The sequence below is a fragment of the Mustela nivalis genome (assembly GCF_964662115.1).
Source record: "Mustela nivalis genome assembly, chromosome: 10".
Classification (NCBI taxonomy): Eukaryota; Metazoa; Chordata; class Mammalia; order Carnivora; family Mustelidae; genus Mustela; species Mustela nivalis.
In genome coordinates this window covers 6,392,850-6,413,527 of record NC_139029.1, presented here as the reverse complement: position 1 = coordinate 6,413,527, position 20,678 = coordinate 6,392,850, and the positions used below count along the sequence as shown (strand labels likewise).

Sequence of the window (20,678 nt, the reverse complement as noted above, 5' to 3'; positions counted from 1 at the left end):
ACTGGTTACACACACAGGTTAATAACCCCAAACAGGGAAACACATGTAACTGAGGTCAGCGTCACACACCAGTCCTTCCAAAGCGAGTTAATCGCCTCTCCCTGCACTGCAAACACGTACCCAGCTCTCCTGCTGAATAAATACCTAGGAGAGATCCTTAGGGCTGAGGGACGTCTGCTTGCGGCACTGGGCGAGGCGGCCAGGGAAGGTGGCCCTAGGCTGCTGGGTCTCTGTCTGGGAGAGCTGGCGGGCACCGCTTGAAGGCTACTAGCGAGGGCGGGGAGGCTGGGCGAGCTGGACAGAATGGAGATGCCCGGGGACCGCGGGGTAGGAGAAGTGGAAGACCCCCACGGGTGGGTGACGGTGTAGGGGCGATACCGTGGAGATGAGGGCTGGCTTCCTGCGGCAGACCCAGGAGCCGCGGCGTGCGGGCTGAGGGAAGTGGCGGGCCCGGCCGTCGGGCCGGCTGCACGGGCAGGGGAGGAGGCAAAGGACGGACTCCTGACCGGCGCCGAGCTCCAGAAACCTGAACGGGGGGCTGGGCTAGTTTCATAGAGGCTGAGTCAGTTGAGAAAGAGAGGAAAGAAGAGAAAATTGAAGACACACTTGAGGTAAATCACTAAAACGGAAACTAGTCACGCTTTTAAAGAACAGTATGATGACACTTCGTATCTCTAAACATGCAGGTGTACGAATCTCTCAGATACTCATCTAAATGGTTCTAATCCGACTTCCGTGCCCATCTTGAGGCTACATTTACAGTAGCTAAAGCCTCCTTTCCAGAGAATAATGTACTATATCCAGCCATCTGCTTCTAAACTTTACCAACAGCCTCACCACGGGAAGCCAGACAACCCTATCTGGAAAAGGCAAGCTCTCCAGCCACGACGGAGTGCCCCCACCCAAATACAACACATGCCGCCCTCTGACTGGCAAAGGCCCTTGAGGGAGCGGTCCCTGCCCTCACACACTTCCTGGCTGTTCTACTACCGAGCTCGCTCTGCACAAGGAACCGCACTGACCTAGAGAAAGAGCTGGCACCGAAGGAACCCACGCCGCAGAACATGGGGCTAGTTCCTGGGTTGGAGCCGGTAGCGAGCATGAGATTTCTGTCTGGTGACCGAGCTGCCGCTGCAATTGGCTGTGACGTGGCCGTCAGACTGGCAAAGGGATTTTCATCTCTGGTCTGAGCAGACATCATTAGCACTTCCATTAAAATCTGGCCAATCAAGTCCTTAAAATCAGAGAACACTGTTGGAAAGGCAGAATAAAGAAAAGGTTACAATGCTTCTTCACATACACAGTCCTTGAATCAGCCAAAGGGAACCAGAGGGTCAGTGTGGCGTCCGGACTGGATTCTGAAACAGTGAGAGGACACTGTGGGAAAACCGGTGAAATCCAAACGAAGCTCAAGTTCAGATAATAGTAATAACTTAGTTCTGACAAACAGACTATGGTTACATAAGATGGAAACATTAGGGAAACTGGGTGAATGGCGTATGGGAACTGCTGCCACGATCTCCAAAACTCTTCTGTAAATCTAAAATTATGCCGAAATACAAAACATATTTAAAAAAAGAAAAGAAAAGAAAATTGGAGCGCACCCAAAGAGAATCACTGCTCATATATATTATCTGTGTAACTACAGAGATTTGTTTATCGTACTAGAAACAAAGCTGGGTTCACATTTCTTCACCTACCAATGTATTATGCACAGTAAAACCACTAAATGCCAGGTTCAAAATCTTTTATGAAGGTTCTAATATTTAGTCACCATCTGGCCTTCTGGAACAAATTCTATTTTCTAACTCCTTCCTTATTCTTCGAAGCTCCCAAATGCTTTACCGCAGGTCTTCAGATACATTTTAAGTATCACTAAATACATGAGAGCTGTAACACTGTAAACCTTATCTGATCTGGCTATTAAAAATAGTCACTTATATATGTACAAGACAGATTTAAGAATTCTAAGGTTTACAATAAGAAAAATAACAAGGGGGTGCCTGGGTGGCTCAGCTGGCTAAGCACCTGCTCTTGATTTAGGCTCAGGTCATGATCTCAGGGTTGTGAGATCGTCAGGCTCCTTGCTCAGCGGGGAGTCTGGTAGAGAGTCTTGCTCTCCCCCCGCCCCACTTGCTCACTCTCTTTCTCTCTCTGTACTAAACATTTCATTAAAAAGTAGCTATTACTTAAAAAAAAAAAAAAAGAAGAAGACGAAGAAGAAGTGGTGGCAGGCTTTTGAAACACAGGCTCACATCTTTAACCATAGTAGTAATAAGATCCCAGTAAAATCAGAAGTGAACTACCCATCTGCCAGGAACATGGGGGACTTTTCTTGCCAGGAAAGATGGGCAGCACAAAAAAGGGAAAGACAACCTTCTTTTCATTTCACTCATTTAAAGCACCTCTACAGAGGGATTATTAAGTGCCAGGCACACTTCTAGGCACCAGGAATACATCAGGGAGCAAGGTCATGGTTGCGTGACATGAAAGGAACACACAGCACACCACCCCATCTCTTCCGCATTCCAAAGGACTTCTGTAAAAAGAAGAGTGTCGGTGCCCGAAATGCTGTGATCTTGCTAGAAGTTTTACTGCTTTGTTACAGAAGTGCGGTTTAGGGTAGCCTCTTAAAATAGAATCCTGGAAACACAGCAAAATATCAATGTTTTAGCCTGCTAAGCAATTTGATCGAGATTTACTCCACAGTCTGCACATGACCTGATCGGCACTTCACGCAAGTACAGGTCATCCGAGCACCTCGCCCAGCACCCCTGGAGACCGTCCAGTGGACTCCTATTTATTAGAGACATTAACTTCAACTCTGAAATAATGGAGAACGTTAACTTATTTATATAGTTTTCTGCTAGAGAAATCATGAAAGTTGAAAAAAAAATGGTTTATCAGTAAGATCCGTGGACAGTGGCCAAACAGCAGTGTCCTCATCAAGAACTCTCTCTGTAGTCAAAACACTTAACCCCAAAGCAAGAGAAAGTGAGTGTGGGTAACAGAAGGGCAAAGATATGACATTCTTGTTTTCTCTTAACAGTGAAGCTAGATTCCTACCTTCTTTTGGGTTCTGCTTAAATTGTGCAGAAAGAGAAGAAAGAAAGATGACATCTCTGTCCCGGTCCTTCCAGGAGACACGGAAGATCTTACAGACCAGCTGCAAGGCCTGCTCTTCGGACACTTCTGAACCCGAGGAAGGCTCCTTGTGAGGGAGAAGATTTGCAGGGTAAGTTCAAGTCACTCATTTATTAATCGGGATATTTTAGAAATGCATACGACTGTTCACCCACTGACTAAGGGGAAAATAAGCTTGTTACTCTGACTTCAGCACCACATGGAGGTTTCATCCGCTTACAACTCTCTACGGGAGTGGACAAAGGAGCAGGGACATTACTGCAATCACCAAGGGAGGAATTAGATAAAGGATGCATATACATCCTGTTCGTTTCCTTTCCCGAATGCCTAAGAACCAGGATAACATCAGCACAGAACTCATTTTCATCCAAAATCTTTTCCAGAATTTAATGTTACTCACTAGTTTCTGTCACAGATAAAATATCATGTATATAAAAGAATTCTGGAAACACGTAAGAACTCTACAAAATAAAGCATCGCGCCACTAGAAGGCCACAGTCCAACAGGTGACCACCCCTTGCTGCGGAACACTCCTGATCACCACACCGGAAGGGACGCAACGGTCTCTGCCAGGTCTACCCCCAGGACATCTGCCAAAACAGAACAGGTCTTTCTGGCTAACTATAGGGAACTAAACTCAGATGGTAACAAAATATAAAGACCTCGTATTTTACATGAGCTTCTAAGTGCTACTGGACTTCACGTATTCTTGCTTCAATTCCCAGCCATTTTCCTCTGAATACTACGGAAGATCTGATGACCTACTTGCATAAGCAAAAGACCAACAGAAAAAGTTCAAATTAGCGCTAAATTCCTTCTCATTACCAACTCCATCTACTGACAAAAATATGGGTCTGAAACCAAGCTAACTGCAGGATCTGCCCGGATGAAAGAGTGAGCTCTCCTTCCATTAGAGCAATCTTAGCTCCCCATTTCTCCTCCCAAAAAGAAAAAAAAAAGAGTCACCTCAACAGAATTTGCTGACCTGGGGCAGCTCACTCGGATCAACCGTGCAGATGGGAGAACTAAAAGGGCATTTATATTACCTGTTCTACAAACAGAAGCAAGGGCTTCATTTCTTACCAACCTTATCGCTGAGGCTCCTCTTTTCTCTTCGATCGTTTTCATCAACCTCCATATTTTCAATTCCTGAATCCACATCCACCTGGGACATGCTTTAAGTATAAAAGACAAATAAGGCTTTTACCTTTTATAAATCCACCCAATGTCATAGCTCCTGGTTGAGGAGACGTTCTTAACTATCAGTCAAAATTAGTCAAGAAGACAAAAATAATAAAGCAAAGAAGTCAAAATCAGTCAAGAAGGCAAAATAATAATAAATATTTTCTCTGATTGACTTTTAAGAGCTCTTCATATACTAAGATGTAAACATTCTGTCTTTACACTTGCTGGAGATATTTTTCCTAAGTTGGCATTTTCTGAGGCTCACTTTCGAAAGCAAATTAGAGGTTATTTTCTGTACATATCATTTTTAAATGGCACATATACAATCAGAGCCTGATTACAAAAATCTGGTCAAGCACATATATTAATTTTTCCCACATTAAATAAATAATTTTCCCAGCACCATTTATTGAAAAGAGCATCCTTTTTATGCTAATATGAAATCACCTCTCACAGGTCCAGTAGCCATGTATACAAGTATGGGTCTTTTTCTGGATATTCATTTCTGCTCCATTAGATAATCTGCCTGTCCCCGAACAAAAACTACTCTATCTTACTTCTAATACTTCACAGTCAATCTTGATATCTGCTGGGTCAATGTCTCCACCTTACTCTCCTACTTCAGGACAGTCAGCCATTTTTGGCCTCTGGCTCATCCCCACATACTTAAGAATCAGCTTTACAGATTTCTTAAAAATCCTGTTGGTATTTTCACTAGAATTTTATGGACTCTTGAGATCAAACTGGGAGAAAGGATTTCATTACATTCTTGAGTCCATAATAAGCATCTCTCTCCAAGTTTTTAGATCTTCTTCAAGGTCTTTCAATAAATCTTTTCTTTTACACAGGGTCCACACCTAGCACGGAGCCCAGTGCAGGGCCTGAACTCACAACCCTGAGATCAAGACCCGAGCAGACATCAAGAGCCAGCCATTCAACTGACTGAGCCACCCAGGCACCCCTGGTCTTTCAATAAACTTTCACTGTTTTCTCTCCAAGTCTTTCACTTCTTTTGCTAAATTTATACCTAGGTACCATATGTTTTTAAATGAAATTGGGAATGGTACCTCTTAAAAATTAAATTTTCTAATTTCTTGTTGCTAGTCCATAGTAATACAACTCTGAGACCTCTGAGAAACAACTTATTTACTTACACATAGGATTTACTAGGTAGAAAACCATTTCTTCTCCAAATAGTAACTACTTCATTTCTTCCACTCTAACCCTTATTTGATCGCACTGGGTAGGATCCCCGTGTCGATCAGACATAAAAAGAGTGAGCAGCCACCTTTGTTCTTTTTCCTGATTTTAAAGGGAGTGTTTCTAATTTCTCACCCCAGACTATGAGAGTTGCTGTAGTTTCTTGAGAGATGCTGTAGTTTCTTGAGAGATGTCCTTTATATTAGTCAGAATACGGTAGGCTATGCTGTGGTTACACACACACACTTGGAAATCTTAGAGGCTTAACACTATAATGGTTATTTCTTGCTTACGCAAAGTCTGGTGAGAGTGAAGCATCCTTACTCCATCTTTAATCTATGCCATCTGCAATACACAGCCTCCAAGGTCACTGGAGCAAGAGAAGAGAGGGATGGAGGAGGAATCGGCTCAACTGCCTTCACCTAAAAGTGACACATGTCACTTCCACTCACAGTCTACCGGACAAAACTAGTCACTTGGTCCCCGTCTACTCACTGAACTCTGTCTCTGCCATATCGCTAATTCAGGAGGCACCTTTCTGTTTCCTGTCTGCGAAGATTCTTATCACGGACTGAGGCTTTTATAAAACTTTTCCAACTACCAAGATTATACGGCTTTTCTCTTCCATATACAAAGTGCAGAATGATATTCATAGATTCACTAATGCTATACCCTTGCACGCTTGAGATAAACCCAAGTTGCTCATGTTATGTTATTACTTTAAACTTATAACTGAAATATCCGTACGGACCTAACCACAGGTGACGTTGCGTGTTTGGCTGAATAAAGCTTCGCAAAAGAAACATACTGATGTAATCAGCACCCGCATCAAGAAACAGAGCATTACCAGCACTCCAAGAGCACCCGATGACCCTTCCACAACCAAGCAAGCCCACAGTAACCACGATCCTGGCATCCAGTCCCACAGAAGCTTTGTCTGCTGTTTATGTGCTGTAATATTTGATTTGTCAGTATTTCAAGATTTTTGCAAGTACATTCATGAACATGATTACTATGTAATTTTTTTCTTTTATATTATTCTTGACTGGTTTTGATATTAAGGTCCTACAAGCTTTTGTAAATTGGGTCGGTAACTATTCCCTATTTTTTAAGATTATCAGGAAAAATTTGTGTATAACTAGAATGGCAGAATCTGCCCATAAGATTATACGAGCGAGGAGCTTACTTTGGAAAATTTAAAAATACTGATTCGATTTATTTCATTGGTTTTTGATCATTCAGGTTTTCTCTTTCCTCTTGAATCAATTTTAGGAGAACATTTTTCCAGGAATTTGATTTTCATCCAGATTTTCATGTTTACTTGCATGTTGTGCATTTCTATTTTTTTCACAGAATTCTCTTTTTTAATAACGAACATGACCGAGATCCCCTTTCTATGCAGGCATTGTTCTAGCTGTCAGAGAGCTCGAGGGACCAACAAAAGGGACAAAACGACCCCTGTGTCATGGAGCTTACCTTCTAGTTAGAGGGAGAAAGACACCAATGAACATAATAAGTGAAACATATCGTACAATGATAACTGCTATGGAAAAATTAAGGAAAGGGCAACTGAGGGTGCAGGCCTTTCCATTTTAAATGGGGTGAGCCTCCCGGAGAAATCAGAGAGGGGTCGGCCATGCACATATGCAGGGAAAGAGTCTTCCCAGAAAAGGGTTTTTATTTCTGAGACTTACTTATATTTTCTTTTTCTCCGTTTCATTTATAATATATTACAGCTTTCTATTTTCTTCCGAGGACGTTAGCTGCGACATACAGTCCGTAACACGGAATATCTCTTACTGTTCAGTTCTAGATCCTTTCAAATTCCCATTATGATTTCTTCTTTGATCTGTATTTAGAAGCATGCTCTGTTTTAAAAACTGCCAACTGTATGAGGAAATTTTTAGGATTTTTCCTTCTATTAATTACCTAATTTAATGTCCTCGTCAGAAAACATGATCTATGTAACGCATCCCACAGAAACTCTCCGGTCGTTGGGGATTAGGGAAGAATGTGTGTTCTCCAACTGTACAGTGCCAAGTTCTGTATCTGTCAATTACATCAAGCTTTTAGCTGTGCGGTTTAATTTGTTCATATGCTTACTGATGCTCATTCTTTCTGATTTATTGATGGATGAAAGGAATGTTAACATCTCCCATTCTGATTATGTGTTGCTTTCTCCTAGTTTTACTGTCATGTGCTTTAGTGCTGCTGCTGTCGTCTTACCAAGTGCATATATTTTGGAAACTGTTAAACAGTACACAGTGCTTATTTCTAATATACTTTGTGCCTTAAAATCTAATCTATGAATATGTTTACCCCAGTCTTCTCTTGTTTAGTATCTGTGTGGGATTGGCTTTGCCCTTTCTTTCGCTTTCAGTGAAAGGTTGAAGATCTAACCTAATGTTTCAAGTGTGCCTTCTGTAAACAAGGATACAGCTGAGTTCTGTTTTGTTTTTACCCCAATCTAAGCCTTTTCACTGTGATGCATTATGATGACTGACCAATTTTCATTTCTTTCGATCTTCTATTTATTTGTCCCTTTTTAAAACCTTGTGTTTTTAAAACTTGTGTCCTTTTGAATTGACTTAAATTCTCCTGAGCTCCCAACTCCCATTCCATATTTTCCCTTGACTGGTTTGGAAGACCTACTCCATTCCCATTCTTTTAGCGGCTACCCTTGAAGTTTTACCAAGTATCCTTTCATCAAAATGTAAAAGTTGGCCAAGTATCTTCACCCCTCTCCTACCCCTCTCCTAAGTGCCCGGGGACCTCATAGCTTGTTCTAACCACCCCGCTCAAGGTGGCTTCCCAGCTATGCTGTGCAGCAAGTTCCATCTAACTCACTGTTTTCCTTCTCTCCCCCAGTGTCATTCTCTGCACTGTGGCTCGTGTCTTACACTGCCAGTCTTTGTTTAGATTCACATTTATTTCCCGCATTTGGCGTTCCAGCTTGCATCGCAGATGTCAGTCCTGGGACCGCTCTCCTTCCTCTTCAACTACACCTGCTAAAAGCTGGGCTCTTCTGGGGGCAGACTATCAGGTTGTTTTTGTTTGTGCACTTGTTTTTCTTTTGAATCGATAAATGTCTTTATTTCACCCTTGCGCCTGAAAGACAGGTGCACGAGGGCACACAAGTCCCAGCGGGCAGCTGATTTACTTTTCAGCATTCGGATACTATTATGCCTCCATGTGACCTCTGTCATTCAGACATCGATCATTCCTTGGTCGCTCAACTCTTTGCTCTCTCTGACTGCTTTAAAGCTCTTTTGTCTTCAATGTTTGGAAATTTTACTACAAAATGTTCAGATATGAGCTTCCCTTGGTTTAATCAGCATGGGAGTTTCTGGGCCTTTTGAATCAGAGAAGTCATATCATTTATCAACTCTAGAAAAATTCGTAGCCATTTATCTTTTTGAAAATGACTTCCCAACCAAGAGAGGGAAAAAAGCATAGAATAAAGCGGGGTGTGGGGAGTTGCTCTAAGTCTCCCTACTCTCTCCTTCTGAATTTCCATGAGGTCTATCTTGGCTGTGTGTCCATTATGTCTCTAAATACACTGCACAGGTTTCACCATTTTCTCTTTGTGGCACACTCTGGGTAATTTCTTCAGCTATACCGGTCGGTACATTAATTCTCTAGCTATGTCTAATCTAGCTATGTCTAACTCTTGTATCAGGTTTTCAATCTGAGTGATCTTTTCATTTCTAGAGATTCGACATGATTCTTTTTCAGCTGTGCTTGGTTGTTTTTATGGTTGCTTTCCCCTTATTCATGTTTTCAATTCTCTCTGTAATTTATTTAAACACGTGTGTTTTGTATTCCACACCTAGTAATTCCAAACCCCAAAAATCTCCAGGTGAATACTTCTGTCATTTCTGCTCTGGGTCCCTTAATCATGCTGGCTTTTATCTGGCGCATTCTGTGATTTCTGACCATGAGCTCACACTTCTTGGCAATTTTTCTAAGGAAATTCTCTGAAGACATGGATGATTTATGTTTGCTTCTGCTAGGTGCCTTTCAGACAGCATAGGCCTGGCTCCACTGTATATGACAGTAGTTCTCAGCTTGAGGCTTTTCAGACTATAGCAAGAGCATAAATCTAGGTGCTCGACCCAGTGAAGTCACCCACTGGCCATGAAACTGCAGAGATGACTTGGCTTTGTAACAATTTATCAGCTCAGAGCTGCGGTAATAAGAACACGATTGTTTTTACTCTGTGGGATTGGATTTTTTCCTACTTGATCTTTTTCCTGGGAATGCAGTCCTTTCTGAATTCTTACCTAATGTAAGGTGATCTCTGATCTGGTTCCTCAACTCAAGCTTACCAAGTGCCAAAGCTCTATGTCACTGCTTCTTAACCTTTTCCACGTCATAACACACATAGAAAACAGTATTTGTCGGTCCACTGACATGAACTGTGGGAGCTGCTTCAGGGCAGAGGAGCTGGGTCCTGGGGTGGGAGGTGGGGGGCTCTGGCCTTATTGCTCTGGCAATAAAGGACTCAGTACCCAGCCACTCTGTCACCCACTCGTGGCACTGTGACAGCAGAGACAGACCCTATTCTAGGACATCCTGACCCTTATGGAGCTCCTAAGGCATGTGGCTTACCTGTCTGTACCCTTCGAAACTTAAAAATTTCACTAGTCAGTAAAACTTTGAAGAAATTTTTAGAGACTGACATACGCCTGCCAACATAGTGTGTACAAAATACGGACATTAGAAAAAATTTAAAATAATTTTTATTTTTACCACTTATACCACTATTTCATAAAAGACATTTCAATGCCAAAACCAGAAACACTTCCATAAAGACTATTTCAGAATAATACAAAGACCTATAAACCTCACAGATCTCGCACTCATTTGCTAAGGACTGGCACAATCTCTGGGCTGGCGCTTGGGACTAGCGGACTAGAGACCAAAGTGACTGAATCTCTCCCTTTCCGTAAACCCAACCGCTTACTGGAAAATGGCTGACTTTACCTTTTTTCACAAGAGACGCCATCGATATCCATGCTCTGGGAACGTGAGAGAGACTGAGACTGGGTTTCAAGGCTATTGGAGGGCGAGCTGCTCAGAGAACTGACTCCTTCACTGCTCTGGCTTCGATGCGCTACTCCTGGCCGAAAAAGACATGAAAAGTTAAGTTTCCCGCGAAGTAACATTAGAGCCATCTGTAATGGCGACAGTAAACAAACACAATCAGCACTCCTACCATCACGACAGTCAGCAGATAAAGAATCTCCATCGGGAGATCATGCTCAATGTTTAATATTAAAATCACGGAAACATTAGCAAGAAATCATAGTTTTATCCATGTATGTCATACGAGGTCAGTGACACAGCTACATCTGAGAGCCAAACCCGACTCCTCATCACTTTCTCTTTCACCAATTCAAACATAGCCCTGATACAAATTAGCTTCTGTGGCGGTCCAGAAAAATCCTTGAAATGCACCAAAAATAAGGAAAATTAATAAATGGCTGTAGAAATATACAGATGGATAGATGTGTGCCACAGCAAAAACACCAAAATGTTAATGTAGGATCTTTGGTGTATATGCAGGTGTTCATTGCAAAATTCTTTCACCTTTGGTTTAGGCTTAAGATTTTTACAACAAAATGTTGAAAACATGCCAACAGAGCCAATCTAAGCAATGTCCTTAAATACAGATCAACTCATTTGTTGACTGAACATCTCATCAGATGATGGTTTGGGGAAAATAAAAGCCCTGACACTGTCCTTGCCTTCGCAGAGCCTAGAGTATAGAGAATAACAGCCGTGAGTACAGGCCAGATTGTTTCTTACCCATGTCTTTGAAACCATGTTTTTCTCATAGAATTAAAAAAATACTCCAACTCCACAAATACCTTTCCACGAAAAAACAACGTTTTACCCAGGCATTTGTTAAGTACTTTAAAAAATATATACTAATAACACATTATATGTTAATTAACTGAATTTAAATTTTAAAATGAGACATTAAAAACAAAAACAAAAAACACAACAACAGCAACTTGAATTACCATTTGTAGCTGAAACAAGAACCCAGCGAATAAACTTGAACACTCCCAGAATTACAAGAAAGTAGACTTGCGGCCCTTTCTGTCTCTTATTGAAGAGTATCAGCAAACACTCATCCATTCCTGATAGTGGGTTTTAACACGTTTCTGTTTGTTAAAGCCTCTGCAAGACTCATGCAAGAAAAGAGAAACTAAATCCTCTATTCTGAAATAGATTCAAGGAGAATACAGAAAATACCTAACGTGGCAGAAACTCAGAAATAAACCTGGAGAAGACAGAAAAACTTTCAATTCCCAAATTCAAGAATGTAACCCAAAGTAAGTTCTCAATAACTATTTACTGAAGGAATAAATAATACAGCCTCAATAAGGTCCTTAGGAGAGTATTATTTTACCTAGTACGATGAAAGGTCTAACAATTTTTTTTAAAGAATTTATTTCTTTACAGAGAGAGAGTGTGCACATGAGTGAGCGAGCGTGAGCGGGGGTGGGGGGTGGGGGGGCAGGGGGAGAAAGAGAGAGAGAGAAGCGCAAGTTGACTCCACACTGAACCCAGCGTGGGACTCCATCTCACAACCTTGAGCTCATAACCTGACCTGAAACCAAGGATTGGATGCTTAACCAACTGAGTCCCACCCAGCTGTAAATAAAATTAGTCAATAATAATAAAGTTCAACAATTTTTATGGAATAGCAATTAAGCAACTTTAAAACTTCTACCTTGTAAAACCAGTTTTAAAATTAAATAGAGTAAGTTGTTTAAAAAAACCTGTATTTGTAACACAGCATACTAAACTACACTACAAATACAATGATCCTGCAGTAATACAATCCCAGAGTACACCAGACAGTACAGAATACTGTGGTTGTAATATTTTTTTAAAAGATTATTTATTTATTTATTTGACAGACAGAGATCACAGGTAGGCAGAGAGTCAGGCAGAGAGAGGAGGAAGCAGGCTCCCTGCTGAGCAGAGAGCCCGATACAGGGCTAGATCCCAGGACCCTGGGATCATGACCTGAGCCGAAGGCAGAGGCTTTAACCACCCAGGCGCCCCTGTGTTTGTAGTATTTTAATAAAACATCAAGGATATCATCAGAATTCTTTTTTCCTGAACCCTCCATGTGATCTTTAGTGGGGCAATTCTCCCTGGAATTTAGTATGTATCACAGTCTTCCTCAATCCCATCTAGAATCTGGAGTGACCTCTCTGCTTTCTTAAACTTAAAAAAATGGATGGTGTCTTTGAGTTTATTTAGAATCAATATAAATTAAATATTGTGGCTAAAACCTAATCAAAGCAACAGCATAAAATATCACTGTTTCCAAAGCGCGCCCTCTCTCCAGCTCCTACTTGGGAAACTGTTGTCAGGAAGCCAAATTTCAAGGAACAGAGATTTTCCCCCACTTCATCTCCATAAAGGCAGGTATTAAAGAATTAAAACAGACATAATCTCCTCCAATCCCCCTTTACAAGATGAGAAATGCTGTGCATTACCAATTTAAAAATGAGTCTTCAGGGTGCCTGGGTGGCTCAGTCGTTAAGCGCCTGCCTTTGGCTCAGATCATGATCCCAGGGTTCTGAGATCGAGCCCTGCATTGGGCTCCCTGCTCGGCAGAGCCCTGCTTCTCCCTCTCCCACTCCCCCTGCTTGTGTTCCCTCTCTTGCTGTCTCTCTCTGTCAAATAAATAAATAAATAAAATCTAAAAAAGAAAAAATAAAAACAAGTCTTCAAACAGTGAGGGTGTATGTAACAAAGAATGGAGAAAGCCACGTCTGCTTAATAGAAGACAAACTTTCAGGATGGCCGCTGTCCAAACTTTTATCACTAATAAGAGCTTGTTAAAGGAAAATTATACATTCTGTGTGGGAAGGCCATAATTTTAAAGGAAATAATAAGGAGGGTTTTAAATCTCTAAGATTTTCCTCCCAGTACCACAGAATTTTCCTGAATGCTATTCCCTTTCAGGTATAAACCAAACCAAATGCCTATTTAAGCTGTAACACTAGATCTAGTCTAGTATTTTACACACATACACACACACACACACACACACACACACACAGTGGCTTGCTAAATTCTAGTATAAAAAGAAACAGAATTGCCAAATGGAACCTTAAACCCCAATAAAGCTGTTAAAAAGTTGTATGTGTGGTGGGGGGTGACTTTAAAGGTCTTGGCCAATCCTCTTCTCCTTTACAGATGAGAATACTGAGATCTATGAAGTCTAAGAATTTCCCTTATTAGCAAGTTAAAAACAGAGGCAAGATTAAAATACATGTCTCTTGACTCCAAAGAAAATGCTATTTCCGCCATCCCAAACTGCGGAACACTTCTGTGATCACAGCTATTTTACACCAAAGCTATATGTTTCATGTATTCTACAATTTCAAAAGCAAAACCTTAAAAAGATATTAGTGTTATAAAAAGACCCATCTTTCTACTACTAATCAAAATTCTAAGGCTAATTACACAGATCTTGACCATGAACTAAGCTGAAAGGTTAACTAACGTTCCCAGAAAACACAAAGTGCGCTCGTAGTTCACCTGGCCAATACCAAACGTGAGCCCTCAGAAGTGATTCTAATGAGCATATCCTACTCCATGAAGCCGACGGATACATTCAGTCAGCAGCTCACTTCCTAGTGAACACATTTTGTTCTTGTGAATTAACACAAATAGAAGAACATTTCAAACCTGCAAAGAAATACAGTGGTACCTAAAATATTAAGAAAACCAATGACACAAATTAGAAAAATGATTTAATCTTATTTATTTTTTTTTAATATTTTATTTATTTATTTGACAGACAGAGGTCACAAGTAGGCAAGAAAGGCAGGCAGGGAGAGAGGAGGAAGCAGGCTCCCCGCGGAGCAGAGAGCCAGATGTGGGGCTCGATCCCAGGACCCTGGGATCATGACCTGAGCCAAAAGCAGAGGCTTTAACCCACTGAGCCACCCAGGCGCCCCTAATCTTCTTATTTATGAGATAGTTTCCCTTCCTTCATATCAAAAGGGTGAATCATGCAAAGAATCAAAAGACCTTGACCGCTCCTTAGAGAACTGGTTGAGTGGAGGGCTAGTGCAAGAAAAAACAGGTAGAGCCTGTAGCATCTTACAGCGCCGAAGAAATGAAAAGATAAGTTTTCAAAAAAACTTAAAAAAAAACTCAAAAAAACTTAAAAATTCAAAAAAATGAAAAGATAAGTATGTCAGACAGAGGAGTCAACCCAAAAGAGCTCCCAATGGCCAACACTAGAACAATTGTGTAAAATAATAATGCAAAAAGAAATACAGCAATTTGAATTAAAACTCAAAATACAAAATAAACACACATGAGTTCTTACTGCTGTAAGTAACGAAAAGAGACAAATGTCCCTTACAGAAGAATTCCACCTAACACATCTCCATGCAGACATTCCCCATTCCAAAAGGTAAAGCTTAATTCTCACTGCCTGAGTGGGGTGGGCTGGATTTAGGAACTCGATTTCGAAGTATTGAGTCTGGAAAGGGAAAAAAAGTCATTAACTTTACGGTGGAGAGACCTCAAAATCACCAGCTTAACCAGGTGGTAAAGGTGACCACCACCAGGGGTGCGGTATGGACAGTGGGCACGCAGACAGGAAGTGATGAGAGGGCCCTTGGCATGTGTGATTTTCCTCCCTCAAAACCTCAAACCCCAGTCTAATTCAGACAAAGCCAAATTAAGAGAAAATTCTACAAAGCTCTTCAAAGCTGTCAAGATAAGAAAAACCACAGAAAGACTAACAAACTGTCTGAGACCAAAGGAGACTCCTCTTTAGTTAACAGAAGTACCCCAAATATTTTTTTTAAAAAGATTTTATTTATTTATTTGACAGAGGGAGACACAGTGAGAGAAGGAACACAGCAGAGGGAGTGGGAGGAGGAGGAGAAGCAGGCTTCCTGCTGAGCAGGGAGCCCGATTCAGGGCTCGATTCCAGAACCCTGGGATCATGACTTGAGCTGAAGGCAGCCACTTAACAACTGAGCCACCCAGGCGCCCCAAATCCCAAAGATTTTTATGGTTTCAGGTCTCACAATTAGGTCTTGTTCTTCATATATTTTAAATATTAACTGCTTATGAGATACATAATTCACAAATATTTTCTCTCATTCTCTAGGTTGTCTTTTCATTTTGTTAATGATTTCCTTTGCTCTGCAAAAGCTTTTTACTTTGATGTGGTCCCACGTGTTCATTTTTGCCTTTGTTGCTTGCTTTTGGAGTCAAATCCAAAAAACCATCACCAGGACTGACATCAACGAACTTACCGCCTATGTTTTCTGCTTGGAGTTTCATGGTTTCTCGTCTTACAGTCAAGTCTTTGTCCATTTTGCGTTTTCATGTATGGTGTAAGACAGTTCAGTCTCATTCTTTCACGTGTGGGTGTCCGGTTTTCCCAGCACGGTTTACTGAAGAGACTGTCCTTTCCCCATTGTACATTCTTGGCTCCTTTACTGTAAATTAACTGACCATATACAGACAGGTCTATTTCTGGGCTCTCTGTTCTGTTCCACTGATCTATGTGAATGTCCTTATGCCAGGCCATATGACTCTGATAACTATGGCTTTATAAGAGTTTGAAACCAGGGAATGTGATGCCTCCAGCTTTGTTCTTCCTCCTCAGGATTGTTCTGGCCTTCTGTGGTTCCCTACAAATTTTAGGATTCTTTGTCCTGTGAAAAATGACATTGAAATTTTCACAGGGACTGCATTGAATCTAGATTGCTTTAGCTTAGTATGGACATTTTATCAGTATTGATTCTTCTAATCCATGACCACAGATCATCCCATTTATTTATGTCTTCTTTAAATTCTGTCATCAATATCTTGTAGTTTTCCGTGTACATATCTCCCACCTCCTTGGTTAAATTTATTCCTCAGTATTTTCTTCTTTTTGATACAACTGTAAATGGGATTATTTTATTCCTTTTTCCCCACAGTTTGTTATAACTGTATAGAAACACAAGAGATTTTTGTTGGAGCACCTGGGTGGCTCACTCTGTTAAGCATCTGCCTTCAGCTCAGGTCATGATCCCTGAGGGATTGATCCCCATGTTGGGCTCCCCGCTTAGCAGGGGTACTTCTCCCTCTCCTTTTGCCCCTCCCCCCTGCTTGTGTGCTCTTTCTCAAAAACAAAAAACAAAACAAAAAACAAAAAAAAAACACCAAGAATTTTTTTTGAGATTTTATTTATTTGATAGAAAAAGAGATCACAAGTAGGCAGAGAGGCAGGCAGGGAGGCAGGCGGGGGGGGGGGCAGGCTCCCTGCTGAGCAAAGAGCCCAATGTGAGGCTCAATCCCAGGACCCTGAGATCATGACCTGAGCCAAAAGCAGAGGCTTAACCCACTAAGCCACTGAGGCACCCAAAATCAAGAAATTTTTGTATATTAATTTTATATCCTACAACCTTCCTGATTTCATTTACCAGTTCTAACAGTATTTTAGTGGAGTCATTAGGGCTTTATACATACAGTATCAAGTCATCTTCAAATCTGAAAATAGTGACAGTTCTACTTCTTTCTTTCCAATTTGGATTTTTTTTTTTTTTTTTTTTTTTTTTGGTGCCTAATTGCTCTTGTAGGACAGACTTCCAAAACTATACTGAATAAAAGCAGCAACAAGTGGGGACCTTCTTTTGTTCATAATCTTGGAGAAGCAGCTTTTGGCTTTTCACCAGCGGGTGGAACATTAGCTGTGGACTTACTGTACACAGCTTTTATTATGTTGAAGTCCACTTCCTCTATACCCATTTCCGTTGGGAGTTTTTCCCATACATGGACATTGAGCACTTATTCTAAAAGCTCATGATTTTTACCCTTCGTTTTGCTAAGTGGTCCATCACCCTGACTGGTGTGCCGACAGTGAGCCTTCACTGGTTCCCTAAAATAAACCCCCACGTGATGACAGAGTACGGATGTTCCTTTAATGTACCGTTGATTTTGGTCAGCTAATATTTCGTCAAGGATTTTTGCATGTATATTCACTGGGGATACTGGTCTACAATTTTCTTTTCTTTTATTAAAGATTTTATTTATTTGAGAGGGAGAGAGAGAGAGAGTGCACGAGAGAAGAGAAGGTCAGAGGGAGAAGCGGACTCCCTGCAGAGCTGGGAGCCCGATTCGGGACTCGATCCCGGGACTCCAGGATCATGACCTGAGCCGAAGGCAGCAGTGGCTTAACCTACTGAGCCACCCAGGTGCATGGTCTACAATTTTCTTTTCCTGTGGTGTCCTTTTCTGATTTTGGCACCAGGGTAGTGGCTGGCTTCATAAAATTGAGTTTGGAAATGTTCCCTCCTTTTTTTTTTTAAATTAAAGATTTTATTTATTTCTTTATTTGTCAGAGAGAGAGAGAGAGAGAGAGAGAGCGAGCACGCACAAGTAGGCAGAGTGGCAGGCAGAGGCAGAGAGAGAAGCAGGCAAGGAGCAAGGAGCCTGATGCAGGACTCGATCCCAGCACCCTGGGATCATGACTGGAGCCGAAGGCAGTGGCTTAACCGACTGAGCCACCCAGGTGGCCCCTCTTTTTTTTTGTGGTTGGGGGAGACTTTGAGATGGATCAGTATTAATGCTTTGAATTCACCAGTGAAGCCGTCTGGTTCTGGACTTCTGTTTGTTGGAGATTTTTGATTAATGATTCAATCTCTTTACTAGTAATCAGTCTATTCAGATTTTCTATTTTTTTCATGGTTCAGTCTTAGAAGGGTGTATGTCAAAACATTAATTTTTCTTAAACGCACTCCCTCAGCCTCCAATTGGGGGACTGGAGACAGATGGTGAGAAAAAGTGCCAGCCTATTCCCAAACCAAAACCAGAGAATGACTTCCTGGACACATACCTACTATGAGCTCAGCAGAGAGAAGGGAAAACAGAAGACAGCTCCATCTAGTCAGGAAAACAAGATAAATGCACATGAAACTCAGAATGGCTCGTGCAGCACAATTCCTAAGGGTTCTCCGTGTCTCCACTGTGATGATGACGAAAATAGGAGCAGAAATGCTCTGAAAACAGAACATGGAGTTAAATGAAGGGGGGCTTGATCACAGAGGACCCTGAAAGCTCCCGGACTACACTGTAGTTGCAAACATGGAGACAAGACTTCTGAGCAGGTGACGTGTCTGATCTCTCCAAGTAGGCCAGAAATTCCCCGAGACAGGAAGCACATTTTATGGAACCCACTCTCACACGATTGACCTCTGTGCCCTCCCTAGACTTGCAAGCCTGACGTAAGCAGGGAAAGCGGGAGCGCCATAATGTTCGTGTCCCACCGTGTGGGCGGAGGGCTAGTGGGTAGTTTGGAGTCTGATGCAACAGAAGTTCAAGGACCAGGTTAGCCTAAATGGGGACAGAGAAGGAGAAGAGAGGGACCGATCCCAAGCTGAAACAGGAAGTTGTTTCCCAGTGCTACTGACAAGCTGTCAGCACTTTTTCCAGACTCACAAAGTAAGGATCATGACCCTAGGAATAATGCTACATAATGCAGCCCATTATAATAACAAAGCCAGCCCAATGCAGAGAACATTCTGCCCCCATCGGTGGCCAAATTACATCTAAAATATCCCCCCTTGGGTGACCAAAAAGCCGCTCCAGTGAGATGAGCTATCCATGCCAGTAAAGGATACACCTGTTACAATGAAAGCGAAAAGGATTTCAACCACCACCAGGAGCCTCCGGAGCCAGGCAGTCTGCAGGGGTCTCACGGCAGCCCACTGGCCTTGAACTTCTGCCTGAGCCTCTGCCTCCAGTTTCCTTTTGACTCACCCTCAAGCCCTCTTCACTGCCCTCTCCCAAGCTGTAGACTGAACAGAAACAATAGGGCTTCTTTCTGAAGAAGGAGGGGAAAAAAATGATTTAAATACCAGACTGGCAATCAAGGATAGGATGAAAGGTTCTATCATTGCTAACAGCATTCTTTGCCAAAGACAATTAATAAAAGTGTGATTTTGTTGGAATTTCTACCAATGTACTGTTATTTAATAATATGTTCTGTATCAGAACTGGAGGAGGAAGTTGAGAGGAACTGAAGATGACTGTGCCATCCCAAGCCTTACATCAATCACCACCAAGCCCATTTCTGCCCCAGGACCTTTGCATTTGTTGTTCCTTCTGTCAGGAAAGAACGCTCAATAGATAACCACTTGGTCTGCTCCCCAGCTTTATTCAGGCTTCTTTCGAAATGTCATCTTCTTAATGAGGCCTACTGTCAACTCTCTAACTGAAAATAGCAACACCTTCCTCCCTTGGCAACATAACTCTCTAGTTTCTCCACAATAATTCTCACCACCTGACAGATTTTATAGTTCTTAAAAATCGTCTGTCTTCTCTCACTAGACCAGAAGCGATGTGACCTAGCACAGAATCAGACACATGAGAGGGTTTAAATAAACAGGTAGTAAATGAAGGCTGCATGAATTTACAGGTTCAGTAGATCACTGATAACAACTGATAAAAAACGAAATGTAAAACAGATCATAAAGCACCTCGAACCAATCTGGGGGGTTTAGAATAATAATTGTAACGGGATATGGAAGGAAGTTCCCTACTTTCAGAAGTAATAATCCTGTGGTGGTGTTGTTTTTAAGGCAGAATTTTCAATCAGATAAATCCTTGGGGGAAAATTCTCCCAGAGTTGACCACCACAGGCGGGAGTCTGGGGCAGACAGAGACCACTGAGGGCGGGCAGTGTCAGGGGTGGTGTGCGAGCCTCCGTGAGGACGTCCCCTCCTGCCGGACGAGGGACCCTCTGACACGTCCCCATCTTGGCTGGCAGTCCTGGCTCCTAACCCAGTGCCTAGCACACAGAAGGCATTAAACAAGTGTCCAAATGCACAAATGGAAGCAGGACAAAAACCATTTTCAAACACAAGAATTTAGGTTAAATTATTATTAAGTATATTAAAGACTAGCAGGCAGACGGAGGAAATGGCCTCTGTGTTTCTAATCCAAACCCTGGAACCAGCCCAGAGGCCAAACATATCATTTGGCTTCTGTCTCATCCAAACAGGCCCCTCCGTTCACTTCTGCTCCCAGAGCAGAGGCTCGTCACAGCAGATGGAAACAGAATTCAGGGGGTCAAAATTATAGTAGCTGTTTGATTAGCT

General features: G+C 41.9%; 1 protein-coding gene across 2 annotated transcripts in view; it reads right to left on the bottom strand.

The window, feature by feature from the left end:
* The window catches only part of UBE4B (ubiquitination factor E4B), a 122,395-nt gene that overhangs the window by 54,942 nt on the left and 46,775 nt on the right, over window positions 1-20,678 (bottom strand). Inside the window, exons 3-7 of one of the 2 annotated variants that reach the window (XM_082685375.1) lie at window positions 10,516-10,651; window positions 4,232-4,319; window positions 3,067-3,211; window positions 1,023-1,251; window positions 379-558 (exon numbers count right to left, since the gene is read on the bottom strand). In XM_082685375.1, coding sequence (XP_082541501.1) covers window positions 379-558; window positions 1,023-1,251; window positions 3,067-3,211; window positions 4,232-4,319; window positions 10,516-10,651 — 778 coding nt within the window. The remainder of the gene's footprint in view (window positions 1-378; window positions 559-1,022; window positions 1,252-3,066; window positions 3,212-4,231; window positions 4,320-10,515; window positions 10,652-20,678) is intronic. The other variant, XM_082685376.1, reaches the window with a different exon arrangement.